Consider the following 21,902-nt stretch of genomic DNA (forward strand, 5'->3'; position numbering starts at 1 on the left):
GTTCTCCGTGTGCCCAACATCTCCCTGATGTCTTGTCACCGGTGTGGAAAACTGTCCTTAAACCAAGTCGGATCACTGTCCAGAACCTCGCACATTTCCGTCGGAGAAAGCTGTCAAGATATCTTTGTAAGGTCAGATTTCATCTGTTTTGTTAATACGCAATAAATGTATTTTTGCTCATTCTCATATCTTGTAATCTGATGGTGTTTTTTGTTGTTGTTTTTTGTTGTTTTGTTTTGTTGTTGTTGTTGTTGTTGTTTTTACAACTGGGTGAATAAGTTGTGTTGCTCTCGATTTTTAATTCCCACTATATCTTTAAAAATATGAAACATGTTGGATGTTGGCTATACAAACGTGCGCCGCTGTGTGCACAGGTCCGTTTATGTCAGGTTGAATATGCAGTTTATTTGGCTACAAATTAAAGTTACTAACTTGGCCTTACCGACAGTTTAATCTCCTCTAAAATCCTACTTTGTCAAAGTCAGTTTTATGAAGAGCAGATTTACACTATTTTTAGAGCATTTTGTAAATTTTTCAGTCAAATTTATTTGACTGTAAATGTCTGTAAAAAAAAATGCTCAAACTCTGAAGAAGAGGATAAGAAGGAGGATGTATTAACATCTGAAACATATTTTTATGTGCTCAAACTTTCAAGAACACATACGACTTTTTCATTTTTGGTTTGTGATTTGGACACATTTCAGCAGATGTGAGAAAAAGACAAGTTTGTGTTTTGAAGTTTTGCTCAAAGACATGAAATTCAACAGTGAAGGAGATCAAACAGTAAAGATCAAAGATTAACAGGCAACTTGGCAAATAATTAAAACACAAAAATTCCTCACGTTTGTCAAACATTTATTTCATCATTGCTTTGGGAAAAGAAGAAAATGCATCATTTAGTTCTGTGAAATATTTTATGAACAAAAATAATAATAAATAAAGAAACCTTTAAACTAAGGAATAACAGGCAACAGCATATTTCGGAAGGCGTGGCTGATGATTTTTTTCTAAGTATTTTTGTTGTCTGCACCTGTGACTCACATGCTGGTTCTTCCACCTTTAACTTTCATGAGCCTAAAACCTACATGATGACACATCCTCACCTGGGAGTGTGTGTGTGTGTGTGGGTGGGGGGGGGGGGGGGGGGGGGGGGGAGCATCACGTCACAGCTTTGTGCGACAATGTATGTGTGCACAAAGCCCTTCCCATGTCAAGCGTATAAAAGTCCCACTCCAGTCTTACCCACACATTGACTCTTGAGGATCTTTCAGGCAAGACTTTACTGATATCCAAAGACAACTCTTTTTACGACCGTGCAAGAACGTTTCTGAGGAGACATGGTGGCAGCTGGCCTTCAGATTATGGGCATTGCCCTGTGCATTTTCGGCTGGATTGGGGCTATCATTGCCTGTGCCCTGCCCATGTGGAAGGTGACGGCCTTTGTCGGACAGAACATCGTGACCGCTCAGACGACGTGGGAGGGCATCTGGATGAGCTGCGTGGTCCAAAGCACGGGCCAGATGCAGTGTAAAGTTTATGATTCCATGTTGGCCCTCGACCAGGACCTCCAGGCTGCCCGTGCCCTCCTCATCATCTGCATCCTCATTTCCATCATTGGCATCATCCTAGCCATAGCAGGAGGTAAATGCACCAACTGTGTGGAGGATGAGGTCTCCAAAGCCAAGATCTGTGTGGCAGCTGGAGCAGTCTTCATCATTGCCGGGATTTTGTGCCTCATCCCTGTGTCCTGGACGGCTAACACCATCATCAGCAACTTCTACAATCCACTGTTGGCTGGTTCTCAGAAGAGAGAGCTGGGAGCTGCTCTCTTCATTGGTTGGGGAGCTGCTGCGCTCCTCATCATCGGTGGTGGACTTCTCTGTGCCAACTGTCCTCCCAAGGATAACTACTCTGCCAAATACTCAGCCCCCCGTTCATCCGCACCAAAGGGCTACGTTTGAGAACACCAAGAGACTCAAAAATAGACTCAAATGGCATTTTGGTCCATATGTTTTTCATTTATATTGTCACAAAACGTGTGATGTCGGTTTTAATTTGTGTGTAAAGTACGGTTTGACACTTTCATGTGGAGCTTTGGCACGTCAGGATGTCAAAATGAAGCTATGAGACATGAACCACACCCAACCAATGGTTTATTACAGACAGCATTCCAAAACTCTGTCACAGGAGAGAATGGTTTATGTGCTGTAAAAATATGTGCTTGTTTTGTGCATGCTAATTTTGTGCATTTTTTTTATTTTTTATCAATTTGTACCTTTTTATATTCTGTTTTATTGAGATGTGAGGACTATATATGACTGTGTGAAATTGTAAATAAAATGTTTTCGAACTTACTTTTGTTGTTCTGTATGTTCATTTTAGAGTTTATAAAATTAAATATTTTTATAAGTTTTAAACTTTAAGATTTAAAATACATGTTTCACAGTATTAACTAGATATAAAATTTGGCTCCTAATAACTTGCCCTCAGAATAATTTATGATATTGTAAATTACTCCAGACTAACTTACCAGAGCACATAATTTCTCTTACTACCACGTTAACAGTTGCGTCCACCCAGCCGTTTTCCAGTGGAGTGCACTGGTGACCTGCAGGGGGATTCACACCCCTCTGCAGGGGGTGATGAGAAACTCCCCATCATGACCTTTCAACATGACCTCCTCTCAATGCAAAAACTTAAAAATATAAATGTTTCATCTTGTAACTTACCACAGTGAGTTTTAATAACTTCACTTTTTCATTCTCTGGAGTTTTGAGATTCAGAAGTTTGGCAGTTTTCTTTAATGTTTGAAACTGTTTAGGGAAATTTCTTTCAGGAGATTAAGCTGTCAGGTCTTGGTCCTGACATGCTCGCTCTGAGTTATTACTTGTGCAACACTGCCTCTTGCTGTACAAAAACGTAGCACGATGTATCACACCCTGTTGTATCTCTTATGTCCCAATCGGCAACAAATCAAAACTGAGCTGTTACGTTGTGTTTGTCACATCACATCATACGTATTTATTAGTGGGTGGCAAATATTTTAATTTTAAACTGACAAGAGGGTGCAACACCCACGCATTCCATGTTTGACACAGAGTGATGCAAATGAATTCTTTGTGATTCAGTGGTACCATAATAACCTGTTTCCCAACCTGGGATCTGGGCCTCTCTTTTATCGAGGGCCTCAGGGTTTGTCTGCTCTGGGGTTGTCAAAATGAAAACTTTGTCTATTATATGAAGTCATAATAACACACTTAACCCCCAATCAAAGCTAATTAAAATATAATTTTTTGGGGGATGAACCAAAGAGAGAAGGGGGAAAACCTATCATGTATATTTTTATTTATTTATTGGGGGAAAATTGTAACACATCACTTTATTCCTTTTTGGGGGCATTCAATTGCACTGGGGGGGCTCGCCCTTTCTTGGGTACAAGTGTGTGTGTGTGTGTGTGTGTGTGTGTGTGTGTGTGTGTGTGTGTGTGTGTGTGTGTGTGTGTGTGTGTGTGTGTGTGTGTGTGTGTGTGTGTGTGTGTATGTGTGTGTGTTGGGGGGCTCAAAAGAAAAATGATTGGAAACCACTGCGCATTATGCAATTCCTCAGTCAACCGTTAACTCCGCAACACAGATGCGGATCAAACTTGCACTCTAAAAATGAACCGCTGTGTCAACAAGAGAACATGATGTAATAATTTGCATCGATTTTTTTTTTAAGTTATTTCAACTCAATTAGAGAAGTCTTGAAGAGACGTCAGTTGAAAGTTGAAACAAAAAAGTTGAAACAACTTTTTTAAAAAATCTATGCAAATTGTTATATCTCGTTTTCTCATTGAGACAGCGGCTCATTTTTAGAGTGTAGTCTATTCATTGAGAGTGCCACTTTGTACCTCTTTGTCATAAATGAGAGTGATTGAGGCACTTTTGATTTAGATATAATGCAAAATGTACATCAAATGGGCTTTTCAATATTAAATTGAAATGTCCACAAAATCCATAATCTGGATCAGATCCAGATCAAACTTTGTCAGTCGATAAAGAATACCATCCTACATAAATCTCTCAAATATGAAAGAAATGTTGTCTTTTTTGACAGAGTTATGCACATTTGAATGTTTATTCAATGTTAAAGATAGGGATTTTTCCAATTTTCCAAGCTTGTTCCTGACTTTGACCTTTAACCTACAACCTTGAAAATTGAATCACTTCTTGCCTATCAGGATATGAATCTTCAGTAAAAATATCATAATGATATATGAAAAATTGTGGGCCCCAGGCTGTTCAGAAAAAGACAAACAAACAAACACAAAAACTTAATTGGTAGAGAAAATAAAAACACTTTCTGCAATGCTGACCCTCACTCACTCTATCACTTTTGTTACAAACTGGATCAAATCTCTGAGTTATTTTGTTCACACACAGACAGACACACCGGACCACAAACAATACTCCCTTACACTGTGTAATTATGGACCTTCTCTGTTTTATAGTCTTAGCACATTCGCTCTTTGTTGAGTCTCAATGTAGTTTTCCCAGATCAGATTCTTAATCAAAGTAACAAGTAATTTTTATTATTATTATTATTATTTTTTTTTTTTTTAGGATTTTTTAGAAACTTTTGAGAGCTTTTTCCAGTTGAATAACTGATTATGAGATTTTCACATAACTGCATTCACTGGTCACTTAACAGTTTTCTTTGCCTTATTGGTGAATAAGAAAAGCGACCTTGATGCTGCAGAATTCTGACATGTTAACAGTCCTGAAGGTCATTAGGTGTCTGTTTATGTGTAAACTGCAAACAGCATCAAGGGCTGAGAACTGCTGCATCACACAACATACCCACATACATGTGAGTGTGTACACACTGAAACTCTATAAATACTCCCTCACAACCATCCTACTTGTGTTTCTTTTGGGATTCAACTCTGCAAGGAACAAAGCACAGCCATGGTTTCTCAGGGGATCCAGATCATTGGCATGGCCATGGCTTTGATCGGCTGGCTTCTGGTCATGGTGGTGTGCGGGTTGCCCATGTGGAAGGTCACTGCCTTCATCGGTGCCAACATCATCACGGCACAGAATATCTGGCAGGGCATGTGGATGAACTGCGTGGTTCAGAGCACAGGCCAGATGCAATGCAAAGTGTATGACTCCATGCTGGCGCTGCCTCAGGACCTGCAGGCTGGTCGCGCCATGATCATCATTTCCATCCTGGCTGGGGTCTTTGGCATGGTGTTGTCCATCGCTGGTGGGAAATGCACCAATTGCATTGAGGATGAGCGATCCAAAGCGAGGATTTGCATCCTGTCTGGAATTTTCTTCATCGTCTCGGGGTTGCTCTGCCTTATTCCCGTGTCGTGGACAGCCCACACCGTCATCGTCAACTTTTACAACCCGCTGCAGGTGGCCCAGAAGTATGAGTTAGGAGCGGCCCTGTACATCGGCTGGGCAGCCTCTGCACTGCTGCTGATGGGAGGGGGGCTGCTGTGCTGGAACTGCCCCCCCAAAAATGAACAGTACCACTATGTGCCCAAATTCACACCTGTGAAGTCCAGTGCTTCAACAAGAGAATATGTATAAGATGCATTACATTTCCTATGTGGATGCTGGAGGTCAAACACAATGGCTACAATTCTCCAACACCAGAGGTCAACACATTGACTGGAAAAGTGTTCACATCTTCAGATCAACCGCTGCAACAGTATGATGATTTTTATTTGTATCTTTATTTCTCACAGCTTCTTTGTCATCATTATATTAGCAACTAACAACGTGAATAAGGTTAGATTCCCTGATTTGAGGCCCTCGGACTGTGATTCCTGGATCACTCAACCATCTAAATGGAACTGAGCCGTCTACATATCTGCCAACAGAAAGACTGGAGCCAGTTAAATAGGAACTACACTCAAAAATCAAGGCAAAATTGGTTGTTGGAATTATACATCCATGTGACAAAAGCAGGATGTGCTGAGTGTTAAAGTCTTGTGTATGATGGTTGGAAATATTTGAAATGGGCAACTTCAATAACTGTCATCTAGAAATGTTTTTTGTGGCAATTCATTAAATGAATAATGGAGGAAATTATGTAACACTTTCCTAATCTGTGGTGACTGAATTATCACTGCACACAATAGTAGTTGGAATTAAAAACACTATGCTAAGAATCTGTTCTTTTTTGTAAAGCTGTTGTAAAAACTTTTTATTTGCATTTTGATGCAACAGTAATTGTTCCTAATTCATGTTGATGCAGGTTATATTTCTGTACTTCTGAAGCTTGTAATCTTCTGAATCTGTAAAAAAAAAAACGATAATCTCACTGGTGGATGAGTGTTAAAGTACTTGTAAGACAACCCAAGAAAAGACCTACACTGAAAAAAGAACCAACTTAAAAAAGCACTACAACTGGTAAAACCTGAATGAATTAAGTAACTCTGACTTACAAACTTAAGTTCAAACAACTTAATTCATTCAGGTTTTAACAGTTGTAATGCATTTTAAGTTGGTTCAACTATTCTCTTTTTTTCAGTGTATAATGAAGCAAAGTGCCTGGGCCAGTATGCACGAAGCATCTCAAAGTTCTCTCAATTAGCTCCTAACTTAACCTAAAATTTCCTGGCAAGGAATCTTAGCTTAAAAGTGAGTCGGGGGTGTCTGAGAGCGAGTCTGAGTGAGAAGGAGACTGAAACTCCTATCTTAGTGAGGAGGCGGGGTTGACCCTGTTGCTAGGTATGACGTGGTCCTGTAAGAGCTGTGATTGGTTGTCACGGAATGGGAAGGGGAAATAAAATAATAAATGCACTCTGCGCTTCTACATATTAATGAACAGTAAAATCAACCGATCATATAACTGCATTAAGAAATGTGTAATCATGAAAATAATTTAATATCATGATAATGATACTCAGCAAAATTAAACTAGAGTGATCGCAGGTCAGTTGCTAAACCTGTAAACTCTTGTGGTGCAATGCAATATGGGAGTTCTGGGTTTTGGGGTTTTAAATGTTGTTATTGTGGTTCATGTTAGTTTAACAGTGTTGTTAATGTTATTTATTTATTGTGTTTTTGTAGTTCAATTGGTTTAGTGAGTTAAGTGTCACCATGTTGTCACCATAAGTGAAAAGTGTATCGTGTTTGATGCTGTCTGTGTTGTTTTATCTGAAAAATAAGAGCGCCTCCTTGTGGCAGAGTGTCAAAAAGACAAAAGATCTCACTTGTCTTTCATTCCACGCAGTTCACAACAAAATGAATTGTTACACAGCTTGAAGATGTTTGAACATATCTCATTCACATGCCGATTATCTACATATTAAAAGTGTGCATGGGAGTGTGAGTTTATAAATAAGTTCAATGTAAGTACATAATATAATTGTAAATATGTTAAAATTACATGCATGACACAAGAAAGTGAAAACACATTTCCATTGTTGTCCATTTAAAAATCAAATGAAATAGAAATAATAATAAAATAAAATATCAATAATAATAATAGTAATGTCTGTACGAGTATATGATAACAACAACCTAAACAATTTCTAAATCCATTAGGACAGTAAATTAACATAAATAATTACGTATATCAAGCTGGTAGCATGCTACTGACTCACTGTCATCCTACATATTGAGAATATCTGTGCTTCCTCTCTGTCTTTTTTAGCAGTTTGTCTGCTTAAGACACTCTTTGGCTTATTAAAAGTCCTCCTCACTACTCTTACCAGTTTGGCACCTTAGGAGCCCTCTTAAAGCCTAAGGTGCTTTGTGGACAACTTTCATCTTACCAAGGAAAAATTCTAAGAAATGTCTAATAATTCGAGAAATTCTAAGATTTTTCTTAGAATAACGTCACTAGGAGCTATTTTTAGCCTTAGGATGCTTCGTACATACAGGCCCCTGGAGTTTTACCTATACACTTGGGAGAAACTGAGGCATAGTATCCCTTTAAAAAATCGTGAGTGAATGAATGAATGAATGAATGAATTAGTTAATAAGTGAATAAATATATGGTTGGATGGGTAGATAGATGGATACAGTCAGGTCAAAAAGTTTTTGTACAGTGACATAATTTGACATTATTGTCTCTGTAAACCACCACAATGGAATTGAAATGAAGCAGTCATGATGTACTTATCGGGCAGACCTTTAACTTTAATTCAAGGTTTTTAGTTCATATATTACATTAACCATTTAAGAGTTACAATTATTTTGATATATTATCCCTCCATTATCAGAGGCTATTACGCAATTGGGCAAAATAAATTTATTCATCGGGTAAATGTGAGGCATAATTGTAAAGCGCTTTGAGTGTCTGATGCATATGGAAAAGTGCTATATAAATGCAGTCTATTCACCATTCATTTCTCTTGGCCCATTAAGTTTAAGAGACGATTGGGAAAGGTTACTGAATCATTAAGTCACTTGACAGAGGTGTTTGGTGATGCTGACATCTTTGCAGGAGAATGAAGGTCCAAGTCTGATTGTTGTGTTTTTATGTTTTCTTGATGTTGTGTATTTATATATATATATTTATATATATATATATATATATATATATATATATATTGTCTGATCATTTTTTAATAACATTTACATTTACCCTGATGGACTACCCTGCAGTGGGGAATAAGTTTCATTACACTAGAAGTCTTTCAGAAAGCGCTGTAACTAGGTTTAAGGATATGATTCCTTCTTTATGTTCTCTAATGTCATATACCAACACAGAGCAGAGTAGCTACCTAAACTCTGTAAGGGAGTTAGAGTATCTCGTCAATACTTTTACATCCTCATTGAAGACAACTTTGGATGCTGTAGCTCCTCTGAAAAAGAGAGCTTTAAATCAGAAGTGTCTGACTCCGTGGTATAACTCACAAACTCGTAGCTTAAAGCAGATAACCCGTAAGTTGGAGAGGAAATGGCGTCTCACTAATTTAGAAGATCTTCACTTAGCCTGGAAAAAGAGTTTGTTGCTCTATAAAAAAGCCCTCCGTAAAGCTAGGACATCTTTCTACTCATCACTAATTGAAGAAAATAAGAACAACCCCAGGTTTCTTTTCAGCACTGTAGCCAGGCTGACAAAGAGTCAGAGCTCTATTGAGCTGAGTATTCCATTAACTTTAACTAGTAATGACTTCATGACTTTCTTTGCTAACAAAATTTTGACTATTAGAGAAAAAATTACTCATAACCATCCCAAAGATGTATCGTTATCTTTGGCTGCTTTCAGTGATGCCGGTATTTGGTTAGACTCTTTCTCTCCGATTGTTCTGTCTGAGTTATTTTCATTAGTTACTTCATCCAAACCATCAACATGCTTATTAGACCCCATTCCTGCCAGGCTGCTCAAGGAAGTCCTACCATTATTTAATGCTTCGATCTTAAATATGATCAATCTGTCTTTGTTGGTTGGTTATGTGCCACAGGCCTTTAGGGTGGCAGTAATTAAACCATTACTTAAAAAGCCATCACTTGACCCAGCTATCTTAGCTAATTATAGGCCAATCTCCAACCTTCCTTTTCTCTCAAAGATTCTTGAGAGGGTAGTTGTAAAACAGCTAACTGATCACCTGCAGAGGAATGGTCTATTTGAAGAGTTTCAGTCAGGTTTTAGAATTCATCATAGTACAGAAACAGCATTAGTGAAGGTTACAAATGATCTTCTTATGGCTTCGGACAGTGGACTTATCTCTGTGCTTGTTCTGTTGGACCTCAGTGCTGCTTTTGATACTGTTGACCATAAAATTTTATTACAGAGATTAGAGCATGTCATAGGTATTAAAGGCACTGCGCTGCGGTGGTTTGAATCATATTTGTCTAATAGATTACAGTTTGTTCATGTAAATGGGGAATCTTCTTCACAGACTAAAGTTAATTATGGAGTTCCACAAGGTTCTGTGCTAGGACCAATTTTATTCACTTTATACATGCTTCCCTTAGGCAGTATTATTAGACGGTATTGCTTAAATTTTCATTGTTACGCAGATCATACCCAGCTTTATCTATCCATGAAGCCAGAGGATACACACCAATTAGCTAAACTGCAGGATTGTCTTACAGATATAAAGACATGGATGACCTCTAATTTCCTGCTTTTAAACTCAGATAAAACTGAAGTTATTGTACTTGGCCCCACAAATCTTAGAAGCATGGTGTCTAACCAGATCGTTACTCTGGATGGCATTTCCCTGATCTCTAGTAATACTGTGAGAAATCTTGGAGTCATTTTTGATCAGGATATGTCATTCAAAGCGCATATTAAACAAATATGTAGGACTGCCTTTTTGCATTTACGCAATATCTCTAAAATCAAAAAGGTCTTGTCTCAGAGTGATGCTGAAAAACTAATTCATGCACTTATTTCCTCTAGGCTGGACTATTGTAATTCATTATTATCAGGTTGTCCTAAAAGTTCCCTAAAAAGCCTTCAGTTGGTTCAGAATGCTGCAGCTAGAGTACTGACGGGGACTAGCAGGAGAGAGCATATCTCACCCGTGTTGGCCTCTCTTCATTGGCTTCCTGTTAATTCTAGAATAGAATTTAAAATTCTTCTTCTTACTTATAAGGTTTTGAATAATCAGGTCCCATCTTATCTTAGGGACCTTGTAGTACCATATTACCCCATTAGAGCGCTTCGCTCTCAGACTGCGGGCTTACTTGTAGTTCCTAGGGTTTGTAAGAGTAGAATGGGAGGCAGAGCCTTCAGCTTTCAGGCTCCTCTCCTGTGGAACCAGCTCCCAATTCAGATCAGGGAGACAGATACCCTCTCTACTTTTAAGATTAGGCTTAAAACTTTCCTTTTCGCTAAGGCTTATAGTTAGGGCTGGATCGGGTGACCCTGGACCATCCCTTGGTTATGCTGCTTTAGACGTAGACTGTGGGGGGGTTCCCATGATGCACTGTTTCTTTCTCTTTTTGCTCCGTATGCATCACTGCATTTAATCATTAGTGATCGATCTCTGCCCCCCTTCACGGCATGTCTTTTTCCTGGTTCTTTCCCTCAGCCCCAACCAGTCTCAGCAGAAGACTGCCCCTCCCTGAGCCTGGTTCTGCTGGAGGTTTCTTCCTGTTAAAAGGGAGTTTTTCCTTCCCACTGTGGCCAAGTGCTTGCTCATAGGGGGTCGTTTTGACCGTTGGGGTTTTACATAATTATTGTATGGCCTTGCCTTACAATATAAAGCGCCTTGGGGCAACTGTTTGTTGTGATTTGGCGCTATATAAGAAAAAAGTTGATTGATTGATTGATATATATATACAGTGAGGAAAATAAGTATTTGAACACCCTGCGATTTTGCAAGTTCTCCCACTTAGAAATCATGGAGGTGTCTGAAATTTTCATCTTAGGTGCATGTCCACTGTGAGAGACATAATCTAAAAAAAAAAAAAAAAAATCCAGAACTCACAATGTATGATTTTTTAATAATTTATTTGTACGTTACTGCTGCAAATAAATATTTGAACACCTACCAACCAGCAAGAATTCTGGCTCACACAGACCTGTTAATTTTTCTTTAAGACGTCCTCTTATTCTGCACTCTGTACCTGTATTAATTGCACCTGTTTGAACTTGTTACCTGTATAAAAGACACCTGTTCACACACTCAGTCAATCTCACTCCAACCTGTCCACCATAGCCAAGACCCAAGAGCTGTCTAAGGACACCAGGGACAAAACTATAGACCTGCACAAGGCTGGGATGGACTACAGGACAACAGGCAAGCAGCTTGGTAGAAGACAACAACTGTTATGATTATTTATTAGAAAGTGGAAGAAACACAAGATGACTGTCAATCTCCTTCGGTCTGGGATTCCATGCAAGATCTGACTTTGTGGGGTAAGGATGATTCTGAGAAAGCTCAAAACTACACAGGAGGACCTGGTCAGTGACCTGAAGAGAGCTGGGACCACAGTCACAAAGATTACATTAGTAACACATGATGCTGTCATGGTTTAAAATCCTGCAGGGCAGCAACGCCCCCCTGCTCAAGCCAGCACATGTCCAGGCCCGTTTGAAGTTCACCAGTGACCATCTGGATGATCCAGAGGAGTCATGGGAGAAGGTCATGTGGTCAGATGAGACCAGAATAGAGCTTTTTGGAATCAACTCCACTTACCATGTTTAGAGGATGAGAACAACCCCAAGAAAACCATCCCAACCGTGAAGCATGGGGATGGAAACATCATACTCTGGGGGTGCTCTTCTGCAAAGGGGACAGGACGACTGCACCGTATTGAAGGGAGGATGGATGGGGTTGTATTGCGAGATTTTGGCAAACAACCTCCTTCCCTCAGTAAGAGCACTGAAGATGGGTCATGGCTGAGTCTTCCAGCATGACAATGACCCCAAACACACAGCCAGGACAACTAAGGAGGGGCTCCGTAAGAAGCATTTCAAGGTCCTGGAGTAGCCTGGCCAGTCTCCAGATAAATAAATTATTAAAAAATCATACATTGTGATTTCCAGATTTTTTTTATTTTTTTTTATTATGTCTCTCACAGTGGACATGCATGTAAGATGAAAATTTCAGACCCCTCCATGATTTCTAAGTGGGAGAACTTGCAAAATCGCAGGGCATGAGCATGCGTGATTTTTTGCACGCCTGTCGGTTGCGTCATTTGCTTGTAAGCAGCCTTTGTATGAGGATGGGTGGAGATACCAAATTGACCTGTATGCCTGTTGTCACAAATTTGCAACATACTAGTATTATTAGTATAACATTATAACATACATTATTACCAAAATACCAAAATTACTATTTATTTTTTGTGCAAAAGTGAAATTAATAATCTCAACATTATTTACCATCTACTTAAAGGCAAAAACACACACAAAACATTTTTTTATATACAGCTATATAAATTCAGGTGTTAAGTGGTTAAACCGGTTGTACCGCTCCTTAATCTGTGTGATGCCCATAGGATAGTCACCGAAAGCCATCTGAATAATCCGAATGGTTTCCACCTGGTTGTCGCCCAGTTTCTGGCAAAATTTGATGCAGTCGCGCTGCTCCATTCATTCTGCCATTTCCTTGCAAAGAAAAAACGAGAGACTCCACCCATCCTCACACAAAGGCTGCTTACAAGCAAATGACGCAATCGACAGGCGTGAAAAAAATTCACGCATGTGCACGATGGTTCAAGGTTGGCTCATGCAAGCACACGTGATTCAAATCCATCAGGTTTTTGCAAAAAATAAAAAGGTCGGATACTTTTCTAACAGACCTCGTATATGTATATATATATATATATGATTTTGTTTTTCTCACTGTGTGACTACCTGGTTCTTTTCAAAGAAAAGTATATATATATATATATATATGTGAATTAGACATTCATTTTTATTTATATTCACTTTGCGTGGTTGCCCTTTCTCGGCGGGTGGTGGGTGCGGTCGGCTGGGGGCTGCGTTCCAGCATGGGATGATTTTGTTCCAATCCTTCGCTGTCAAAGCACAGAAAAAAAAGAAAAGCAGCCAGAGAGTTGACTGATGACATGAGTTTTCTATTGACAGGAGCCCCATTTTACGCTCCATTCGCAGCCTTATAGGGAGAAACGATCAACAATTATGTTAAATCTGACTTCATAAATCGAATCTACGTATCTGAATTGACCACAAGTTTTCATGCCTTAAATGTAAATAATGGCAGAGAAGTCAGCCAGAGAATCAACAGTGATTACAAGCACAGAGCGTGCAATTTCCACTGACAGCACGAGACTGCTGCAGCGCTTCAACCTTTCAAGCTGGCGGGCCCGCAATCCGCTCAGGGCAGGCCTTTTGTACAGCTCGATCCTATCTAGTAAATCTGTGGTGTGGTCACTTTGAGTGACACCTAGTGTGCCAGGTCCAGGTTCTAGCAGTAGCTGCTAGCTGTTGCAAACCCGACCTTGTCTGCCCTTTCTGAGCATTTTATTACAAATATGTGCAATAATGTGCCTTTCTACACATTTAATGGTTCTGACACCTAAGAAGTCTGTGCTACAATATTTCCACTGAGTGAAATTTTAATATCATTTAATTTATATGGTAGCATCGTTATTACTACTTAGAAGATATTGATATCTTGGTGATGTTTGCTACAACGATGGTGCCACACTTATTGAGACAATATGATTGTCATTTAAAAGTATGAAGAAACTTGTACTGAGTGTCATCAAATATTCAGTAATATAGTAATATGTCATCTTGTATTTATAGTAATAGGGCTGCTGAGGCATTCATAGTTTAGATTTTGTTAATAAGTCTCATGGATGGTCCATCACAAAATCAGCCAAATCCATGTTTGCATGATAATAGCCCAAATGTTAAAACTGCGTTTTCGAAGGTCCAAAACAAGGCATTGTTTTACAATGGGTGCCACGCCTTTTCTCGTCGCTGTGTGAAAGAAAGAGGAATCTAGTTCATCCAGAAGAACTCACCTGACAACGCCCTATCCTCCTCCTACCTGTTCCCTAACTAACAGCAGCAGAGAGAGCTGATTCAGTGTGACAGTACTGAGCTCTCAACAGCAAGAACAGTAAACTGACAGCTGTCTCTTTCCTGCCACACACGAAGCGTGTTGATCATGGGGAAGATTGGCAAGGAGGTGGCGGGTCAGATCATAAGCTTCATAGGCTTGGTGGGGGTGGCAGTGTCCTGCGGGGTCCCCATGTGGAGAGTGACCTCGTACATTGGAGCCAACATTGTGTCAGGCCAGATAGTGTGGGACGGCCTGTGGATGAACTGCGTGATGCAGAGCACGGGGCAAATGCAATGCAAACTGAACGAATCTGTGATGAGCCTATCCAGAGACCTGCAGGCTGCGCGAGCCCTGGTCATCATCGCCCTCATCATCGGATTCATCGGCTTCATGATCACCTTCGTCGGAGCCAAATGCACTAGCTGCCTGAAAAAAGATTCCTCGAAGTCTAAAGTGGTGATCATAGGGGGCTGCCTCCTCATCGTTTCAGCCGTTGTGGTCCTCATCCCTGTCTGTTGGTCAGCCACCGTCACCATCACAGACTTCATAAACCCTGCGACTGTTGACACACAAAGGAGGGAAATCGGGGCCTCAATTTACATCGGATGGGGATCTTCTGCAATTCTTTTAGTCGGTGGAATCATCCTAACCACTTCTTGCCCTCCGCAAAAGCCCATGTATGGATATCCAGGCTATCAACCAACGCCCTTGTACCCTTACTATGGGCCAAAGACGAACCCAGGAAACTATGGACCTGTCTACGTTCCCCCATCCAGCAGACCCTACACAGCCCCAGGCTCATATGTACCCAACAAACCATACGCAGCCCCACCGAGTGCATACTCTGGTGGACGGTACATCTAGGATCTGACAGGACGGAGTGAGAACGAAGACTGAGATTTCTGCCCTGTTCTTTGTAATAACTTGTTTCATTGAAAATGAAAATCGCACCAACATGGACCCTCAGTTGTTGAGGTTTGTACTTATTCTAGTATATTGCTAGGAGAAAAAAAATGTTTCACTAAAGCAATCACTGCAGCCTTTGATTATTATGAATCAATAATAATGTGCTCTTTTGGATCTGTAAACTTTTGAAGGCGTTAAAGTTTTTGAAGGCGTACTGTGTCATTGTGGCCGTGTGTTTGGAAAAGTGATGAGCTTTTCACCGGAAAGTCAGCATTTATTTCTTCATCAAACAAAGAAAATTTTTTTTATATAATGATGTATGTTGTGTATGTTCTCTGTAAACTTCATTTAAGTTTTGAAATTGCTGAAAGAAATGTCAATAAAATATTTGTCTTACTGGACAGCGCATGTGGTTGTTGAGTCAAATGTATTTTTACAGTCCTATGAAAAATACAAGCGTGCTCTGTGTGTGTGTTGTGTGCCGTGTATGTGTGTGTAAGAGAGAGACCAGATTCGCTGCTCTTTCAATCTAATAATACTTTATTTATGATGAAACTTTTCATGTCTCCAGTATTTTGTTCTTTACAATGAAACATTAGTTTAGCAGTTATAATAATGTTTATACACTGTGTGTGTGTGTGTGTGTGTGTGTGTGTGTGTGTGTGTGTGTGTGTGTGTGTGTGTGTGTGTGTGTGTGTGTGTGTGTGTGTGTGTGTGTGTGTGTGAGAGAGAGAGAGAGAGAGAGAGATATGTACAGGGAAAAAAGACAATCTTACATTTTTTGTAAATACTCATAAGAATGACTTTAAAAGTTGCTGATAATTTCATTTTCATGGCTTTTTTTTTCTTACCCACTTACTCCAATTATGTAATTCACCAAAATGTGTGAAATACAAAAGGAAGCACAAAACAAGCCCAGTTGACCTGAGAGTCAGGAACATTATACTGTTATTTTACAGTAAATCTGTACTGTTATTCTACAATGTTTCTACTGTGACATACAGGACTTTATGACTGTAAAATGCAGATAGGCCACTTTCCTCCCAAACAGAATGTCCCTGGTTCAAGGGGTAGCTGGTGAAGTCACCCCACTGCAAACTCACCCCAAGTGATGTCACCCCACTTTTTCGGTAAGTCACCCCACTCTAGGTGAAGACACCGTTGTGTATTCATTTTTATTATATTCAGTACTTTAATATTTCCCAATCACATAATCCCCCTGGCGGCCCCCAGTGCTTCCCAAAATGCACCACAGTGCGATCAGAGTTCCGGCATCTCACAGTCCAGCTAGTTCATGGGCGATTACGATGATGACACGTTCTCCCAAATTGAGGGGGTTATCTAGAGGAAGTGAAGCACCTGTGATGGACTTCTGCTCTGCCCCGATGTTGTAAGTAAGTAAGTAAATTTTATTTATAGCACTTTTCACAGATAAAAATCACATAGTGCTTCACAATGAAAATATAACATTTCAAAACTATATAAAACAATAGAATACACCATAAAACAACACATTAATTAAAAGCTGTCTGAATAAAAATGTCTTCAGCTGCTTTTTAAAAGAGTGAATTGAGTTTATACAGCATAAAGACAGAGGAAGAGAATTCCACAGCCTTGGTACCACTACCTGAAAGGCCCGATCCGCGTACGTGGAACCAACAGCAACCTTTGACTTGACAATCTAAGAGCTCGGCATGAAGAATAAGGTTTTAGCAGGTCAGAGATATACTGAGGAGCTTGACCATGTAAGGCCTTAAAAGTTAAAACTAAAATTTTAAAATGAAACCTACAATTTACTGGCAACCAATGAAGAGAAACCAAAACTAGAGTGATATGGGATTTTCTATTGGTGCCAGTTAAAAGCCTTGCCGCAGCATTCTGTACAGACTGAAGGCGATCCGAAGCTGATTTACTGAAACAAGTAAAAAGACCATTACAATAATCCAAACGAGAAGAGATAATGAATAATCATCTAAATTTCAACCTTTGACACCAATAAGACATGTCCAATTTAGACAAGTTGATGAAGGAGATCAAGGAGCTCCAAAATCTTGTTAAAGAAAAGGATAAGATTATTAAGAAACTTGAGCAACGGGTGGATGAACTTGAACAATATTCTAGAAAAGATGATGTTATAATAACTGGTTTGGAAACAAAACATCAGTCGTACGCGAGGGTGGTGGATTCTGGTGGAGCCAGTGGAGAGGATGCACCACCTGAAGAACTACAAACACTAGAACAGCAAGTTACAAATTTTTTATATCAAAAAGGTGTTGTCATACATCAAGATACTATACCAGACAGTCACACAATTCCATCCAAAGACAGTAAAAATAAACTACCTAATATTATAATACGATTTACAAGCAGAAAATACAAAAATGAATTATTAAGACAGGCAAAGAATCTGAAAGGAACACGTCTATATAAATGAGCATCTAACGAAAAAAAATGCAGATATTGCCAGGGAAGTAAGACTATTAAAAAAACACATCAGAAACACATTGTTGCTACATGGGTCTGGAACTGTAGGGTTTGGATTAGAGTGAAAGAAGGAACAAAGGGTATACAAATCAGAGACATGGAGGACCTTACAAAGTACAGACCTGAGTAGACAAATAAATATGACGTCAGTTGGTAGTATGACCAACAAAAAAATCAGATCAAATATGGAAACAGATGATAAAATATGTGACATAGACACCAATATTGATGAAAGTATATTTGACTTGACTACAATTGGTTGTATTATATGGAAAAACAATTAAATAGTGAAAAAATTACTGAAGATACCCTGTCACTCATACATATAAACATCCGAAGCTTGTATTGTAAAATGTCAAAAATAAAAGATTATTTAAACCAATTTAAAAATAGATTCAGCATTGTTGCAATCACAGAATCTTGGCTTAAAAAATGACCTCATGGCTGATATTCAAATGGAGGGATATGAGCTATATTTTGTAAATAGAAGAGATAAAAAAGGCGGAGGTATTGCGGTATTGCTTTGTACATAAAAACAGATCTGACGTAAAATTGTAGAAGAAAGTCATAGAAATTGTAAAGTGGAAATTGTACATGAAACATCTAAAAATATTCTAATCAGTTGTGTATACAGAGCACCAGACTCTTGTGTTGTGAAATTTACAGATAGAATAGAGCTATTCCATCAAATCAAAAACAAAACGCTCTTTATGTGTGTAAGTTTATGTCGGTGACATTAATGTAGCATATAATTCATTTATGAAAATACTGTTGAAATCATATAATAAAAATTGTAAATTAATAAAAACTAGTAAGAAAAGAGTAAATAAACCATGGCTGACCAAGGGAATAAAAAATGCTTGTGTAAAGAAAAACTATTTATATAGGTGCTTTATAAAAATGCAAACAAAGGAAACAGAACATAGATACAAAAATATAAAAATAAACTATTGACAATAATTAGGAAACAAAAAAAAGATTATTATAGTGAACAATTGAATAAGAGTAAAGATAATATGAGGGCAACATGGGGAATTATAAAAAGTGTGATGGAAAGTGATGGAGTGAAATCAACTTTTCCGAATTACCTTGTCAAGGAAAATAAAGAGATATATGACATAAAAGAAGTTGTAAATGAGTTTAATGATTATTTTTCAAAGGTAGGATCAAGTCTGGTGGGAAATAAACCAATAGTAGAAGATAAATTAAATACAATTGTAAATACAGTCAATAGGATTTTCCTTGACAATGTGGAAAAAGATGAAATAATATGAATAAGGAATATTGTAAAAAAAAAAACTGTGTAAGCAAAAGATCAACTGACTATGAAGATTTAGACATGATGACTGTAAAAAGTATAATAGAAACTGTTATTGAACCATTCACTTACATTTGTAATCTGTCTGTCAACAGGAATTTTTCCAGACGAAATGAAAATTGACAAGGTAGTTCCATTATATAAAAATGGAGAGAAACATAACATTTCAAATTACAGGCCAGTGTCATTGCTTCCACAGTTTTCTAAAATTATGGAAAAAGTTTTTGTGACAAGGTTGGATAAATTCATTGAGAAACATCATATTTTAAATAATGCTCAGTATGGATTCAGAACAAAACATTCGACAGCTATGGCAATTATGGAATTAACAGAGAAAATATCAACAGCAATAGATAATAAGGATTATTTTGTAAGTGTTTTTGTTGACCTGAAAAAAGCTTTTGATGTTATCGATTATTCAAGATTGCTTCACAAGTTACAACAATATGGAATAAGAGGGATTGCACATCAGTGGGTAAAAAGCTACTTAGAAAATAGAAAACAGTTTGTTCAGATAAATAACACTAAGTCAGAATTGTGTAATATTATTTGTGGAGTACCACAAGGGTTGGTACTTGGACCCAAACTGTTTATTTTGTATATCAATGATTTTGTGAATGTATCTAATGTACTTGGTAGCATTTTATTTGCTGACGATACAACATTATTTTACTCTGGATCAGATATACAGGAAGTAGCACAAATGATAAATACAGAGTTGGAAAAAGTTAAATATTGCTCTGATATAAACAGATTGTCACTTAATCTTAATAAAACAAATTTCATATTGTTTAATGACAGAGTAAAAAAAAGTGATGTGTCATTAAAAATAGATGGAATGGACATTCAAAGGGTAAAAGAAATGAAATTTTTAGGAGTTATGATTGATGAAGATTTTACATGGAAGTCACACATAAATTACATAAAAGGAAAGATAGCGAAAACCATCGCTGTTTTGCATAAAGTTAAATATTCATTAAATAGTTATGGATTATTAACATTGTACAATTCATTGATTGTTCCATATTTGACTTATTGTGTAGAAATCTGAGGATCAACATGTACAACTTATACACAACCTGTATTTATTTTGCAGAAAAGAGCTTTAAAAGTGATTAGCAACAGTCGTTTTAGAGATCCATCTAGTCCATTGTTCATTAAGTATAGGGTACTTAAATTTCATGATTTAGTTGATTTAAAATTATTACAAACAATGTACCAAGCGAATAACAATACCTTACCAATAAACATTCAAAATATGTTTGAAAAAAGAGTAAGTAGTTATAATATGAAGGGCATAGAAGTCTTTAAAAAAACAAGATTCAGAACCAAGATAAAGGAACGGAGTATTGCAGTGAATGGTGTAAAATTATGGAACAACCTCAACAAAGAAATCAAAGAATCAAGGTCACTTAAATTATTTAAAAAATGTATTAAACTTGATGTATTTCGTAAGTATAAAACTTTGAAATAAGTCAGTGGGCTGTGACAAAGCTAAAAATGTAATCTGTTAATAGTGTTTTAGAATGTTTGAAGTTTAAAATGTAATCTGTTAGGGATGTAGTCTTTTAAATAATGGTTAAAATTATGCAATAAATCAGTGGCATGTGACAAAGTCATAGAAATGTAATCTGTTAAATTATGTTGATTAATGATGCTTGATATTGCAAGATTGTATTGTAAAAAAGGGGCAGAATACATAACACTTGTTCTTCCAATCTGCTCCTTTTCATTCAATGGATGGTAATGTTTTGTTATTTCTGCTTTTCTGTTTTTTTTTCTTTTAAATGAATGAAATAAATATTATAAAAAAAAAATAATAATAATCTGAGTTTTGAAATATACCTTAAATGATAAAAACAATTTCGAACCAGCTGTTTGGAATGAAGCTCGAGGGACATTGAACTGTGGCTTGACTGAACAGAAGAGCCTAAGAAGCTGATATGCCGCCTAATTTCTGAAAACATATGGTCAGGAGCAATAATCAATGTTTCTGTTTTATCAGTATTTAACTGAAGGAAATTGTTGTTTAACCATTGCTTGATTTCCATCAGGCAATTATTTAAAATAGACAATTTATAAAACTCAGAGGCTCTGAAAGAACAATATAATTGAATGTCATCAGCATAGCGATGATAAGAAATGTTATTGTAATGAATATATACAGTAAAAAGAGAAATGGACCCAGAACAGATCCCTGAGGTGCCCCACAAGACAACATTGTTGTTTCAGACATCACTTGATTCATATAAACAGTAAAGGATCTCTCAGATAAATATGACATAAACCATTTTAAAACAACACCAGTAATCCCAAACAGAGCCCTAAGCCTGTTGTCTTATTGTCTGTACTTCATGAGGTTTATTTCACAACTGTGAAACAGCAAATAGTTGTATTTGTAGTCTTAGTTTGAGAACTCATTTGTCACAGTGTTTGAACAATGGTTTTGTCCTTCAAAGAGGGAATGCTCAGGGTAGCTTAACTGCGATCCTTCTCAGGTCCTTGTACAGTTTCAGCAGTGAGTGTTTATTCTTCACCAGCAACTTTCTTCACAGTTTGGGTAACACAGACTCTCTTGATCATATACTGTTTCCATGTTTCAAGAGTTTCGAATAACCATTTGAGGCTAGCTATATATGCTTATTAAAAAAAAATAAATTAAGAATGACTAGTTTAAATTTAGGGACCTGCCATTGTGATTTTTAGAACTGACCAGTGCTCCCTGCATCTCATGGCTTTTTACCTTACAAT

At 37.8% G+C, this 21,902-nt stretch overlaps 4 protein-coding genes across 4 annotated transcripts in view; all 4 read left to right on the forward strand.

Annotated features, from left to right (window-relative positions):
- Positions 1 to 21,902, forward strand: part of LOC117508781 (claudin-4-like) — a 55,170-nt gene continuing 33,268 nt past the window's right edge. Inside the window, exon 1 of the mRNA XM_034168610.1 lies at positions 1 to 131. The gene's annotated coding sequence lies outside the window, so the exon portion shown is untranslated. The remainder of the gene's footprint in view (positions 132 to 21,902) is intronic.
- LOC117508785 (claudin-4-like) lies at positions 1,210 to 2,355 on the forward strand. The gene has a single exon (XM_034168613.1). The coding sequence runs from the start codon at positions 1,338 to 1,340 to the stop codon at positions 1,959 to 1,961; it is 624 nt and encodes a 207-aa protein (XP_034024504.1). The 5' UTR covers positions 1,210 to 1,337; the 3' UTR covers positions 1,962 to 2,355.
- Positions 4,888 to 6,361, forward strand: LOC117508784 (claudin-4-like). Its single transcript, XM_034168612.1, has one exon. It carries the CDS (start codon positions 4,947 to 4,949, stop codon positions 5,577 to 5,579), a length of 633 nt encoding a protein of 210 aa, XP_034024503.1. The 5' UTR covers positions 4,888 to 4,946; the 3' UTR covers positions 5,580 to 6,361.
- cldnf (claudin f) lies at positions 14,379 to 15,750 on the forward strand. Its single transcript, XM_034168608.1, has one exon. It carries the CDS (start codon positions 14,549 to 14,551, stop codon positions 15,305 to 15,307), a length of 759 nt encoding a protein of 252 aa, XP_034024499.1. The 5' UTR covers positions 14,379 to 14,548; the 3' UTR covers positions 15,308 to 15,750.

This window comes from Thalassophryne amazonica, chromosome 4 (assembly GCF_902500255.1).
Source record: "Thalassophryne amazonica chromosome 4, fThaAma1.1, whole genome shotgun sequence".
Lineage (NCBI taxonomy): Eukaryota > Metazoa > Chordata > Actinopteri > Batrachoidiformes > Batrachoididae > Thalassophryne > Thalassophryne amazonica.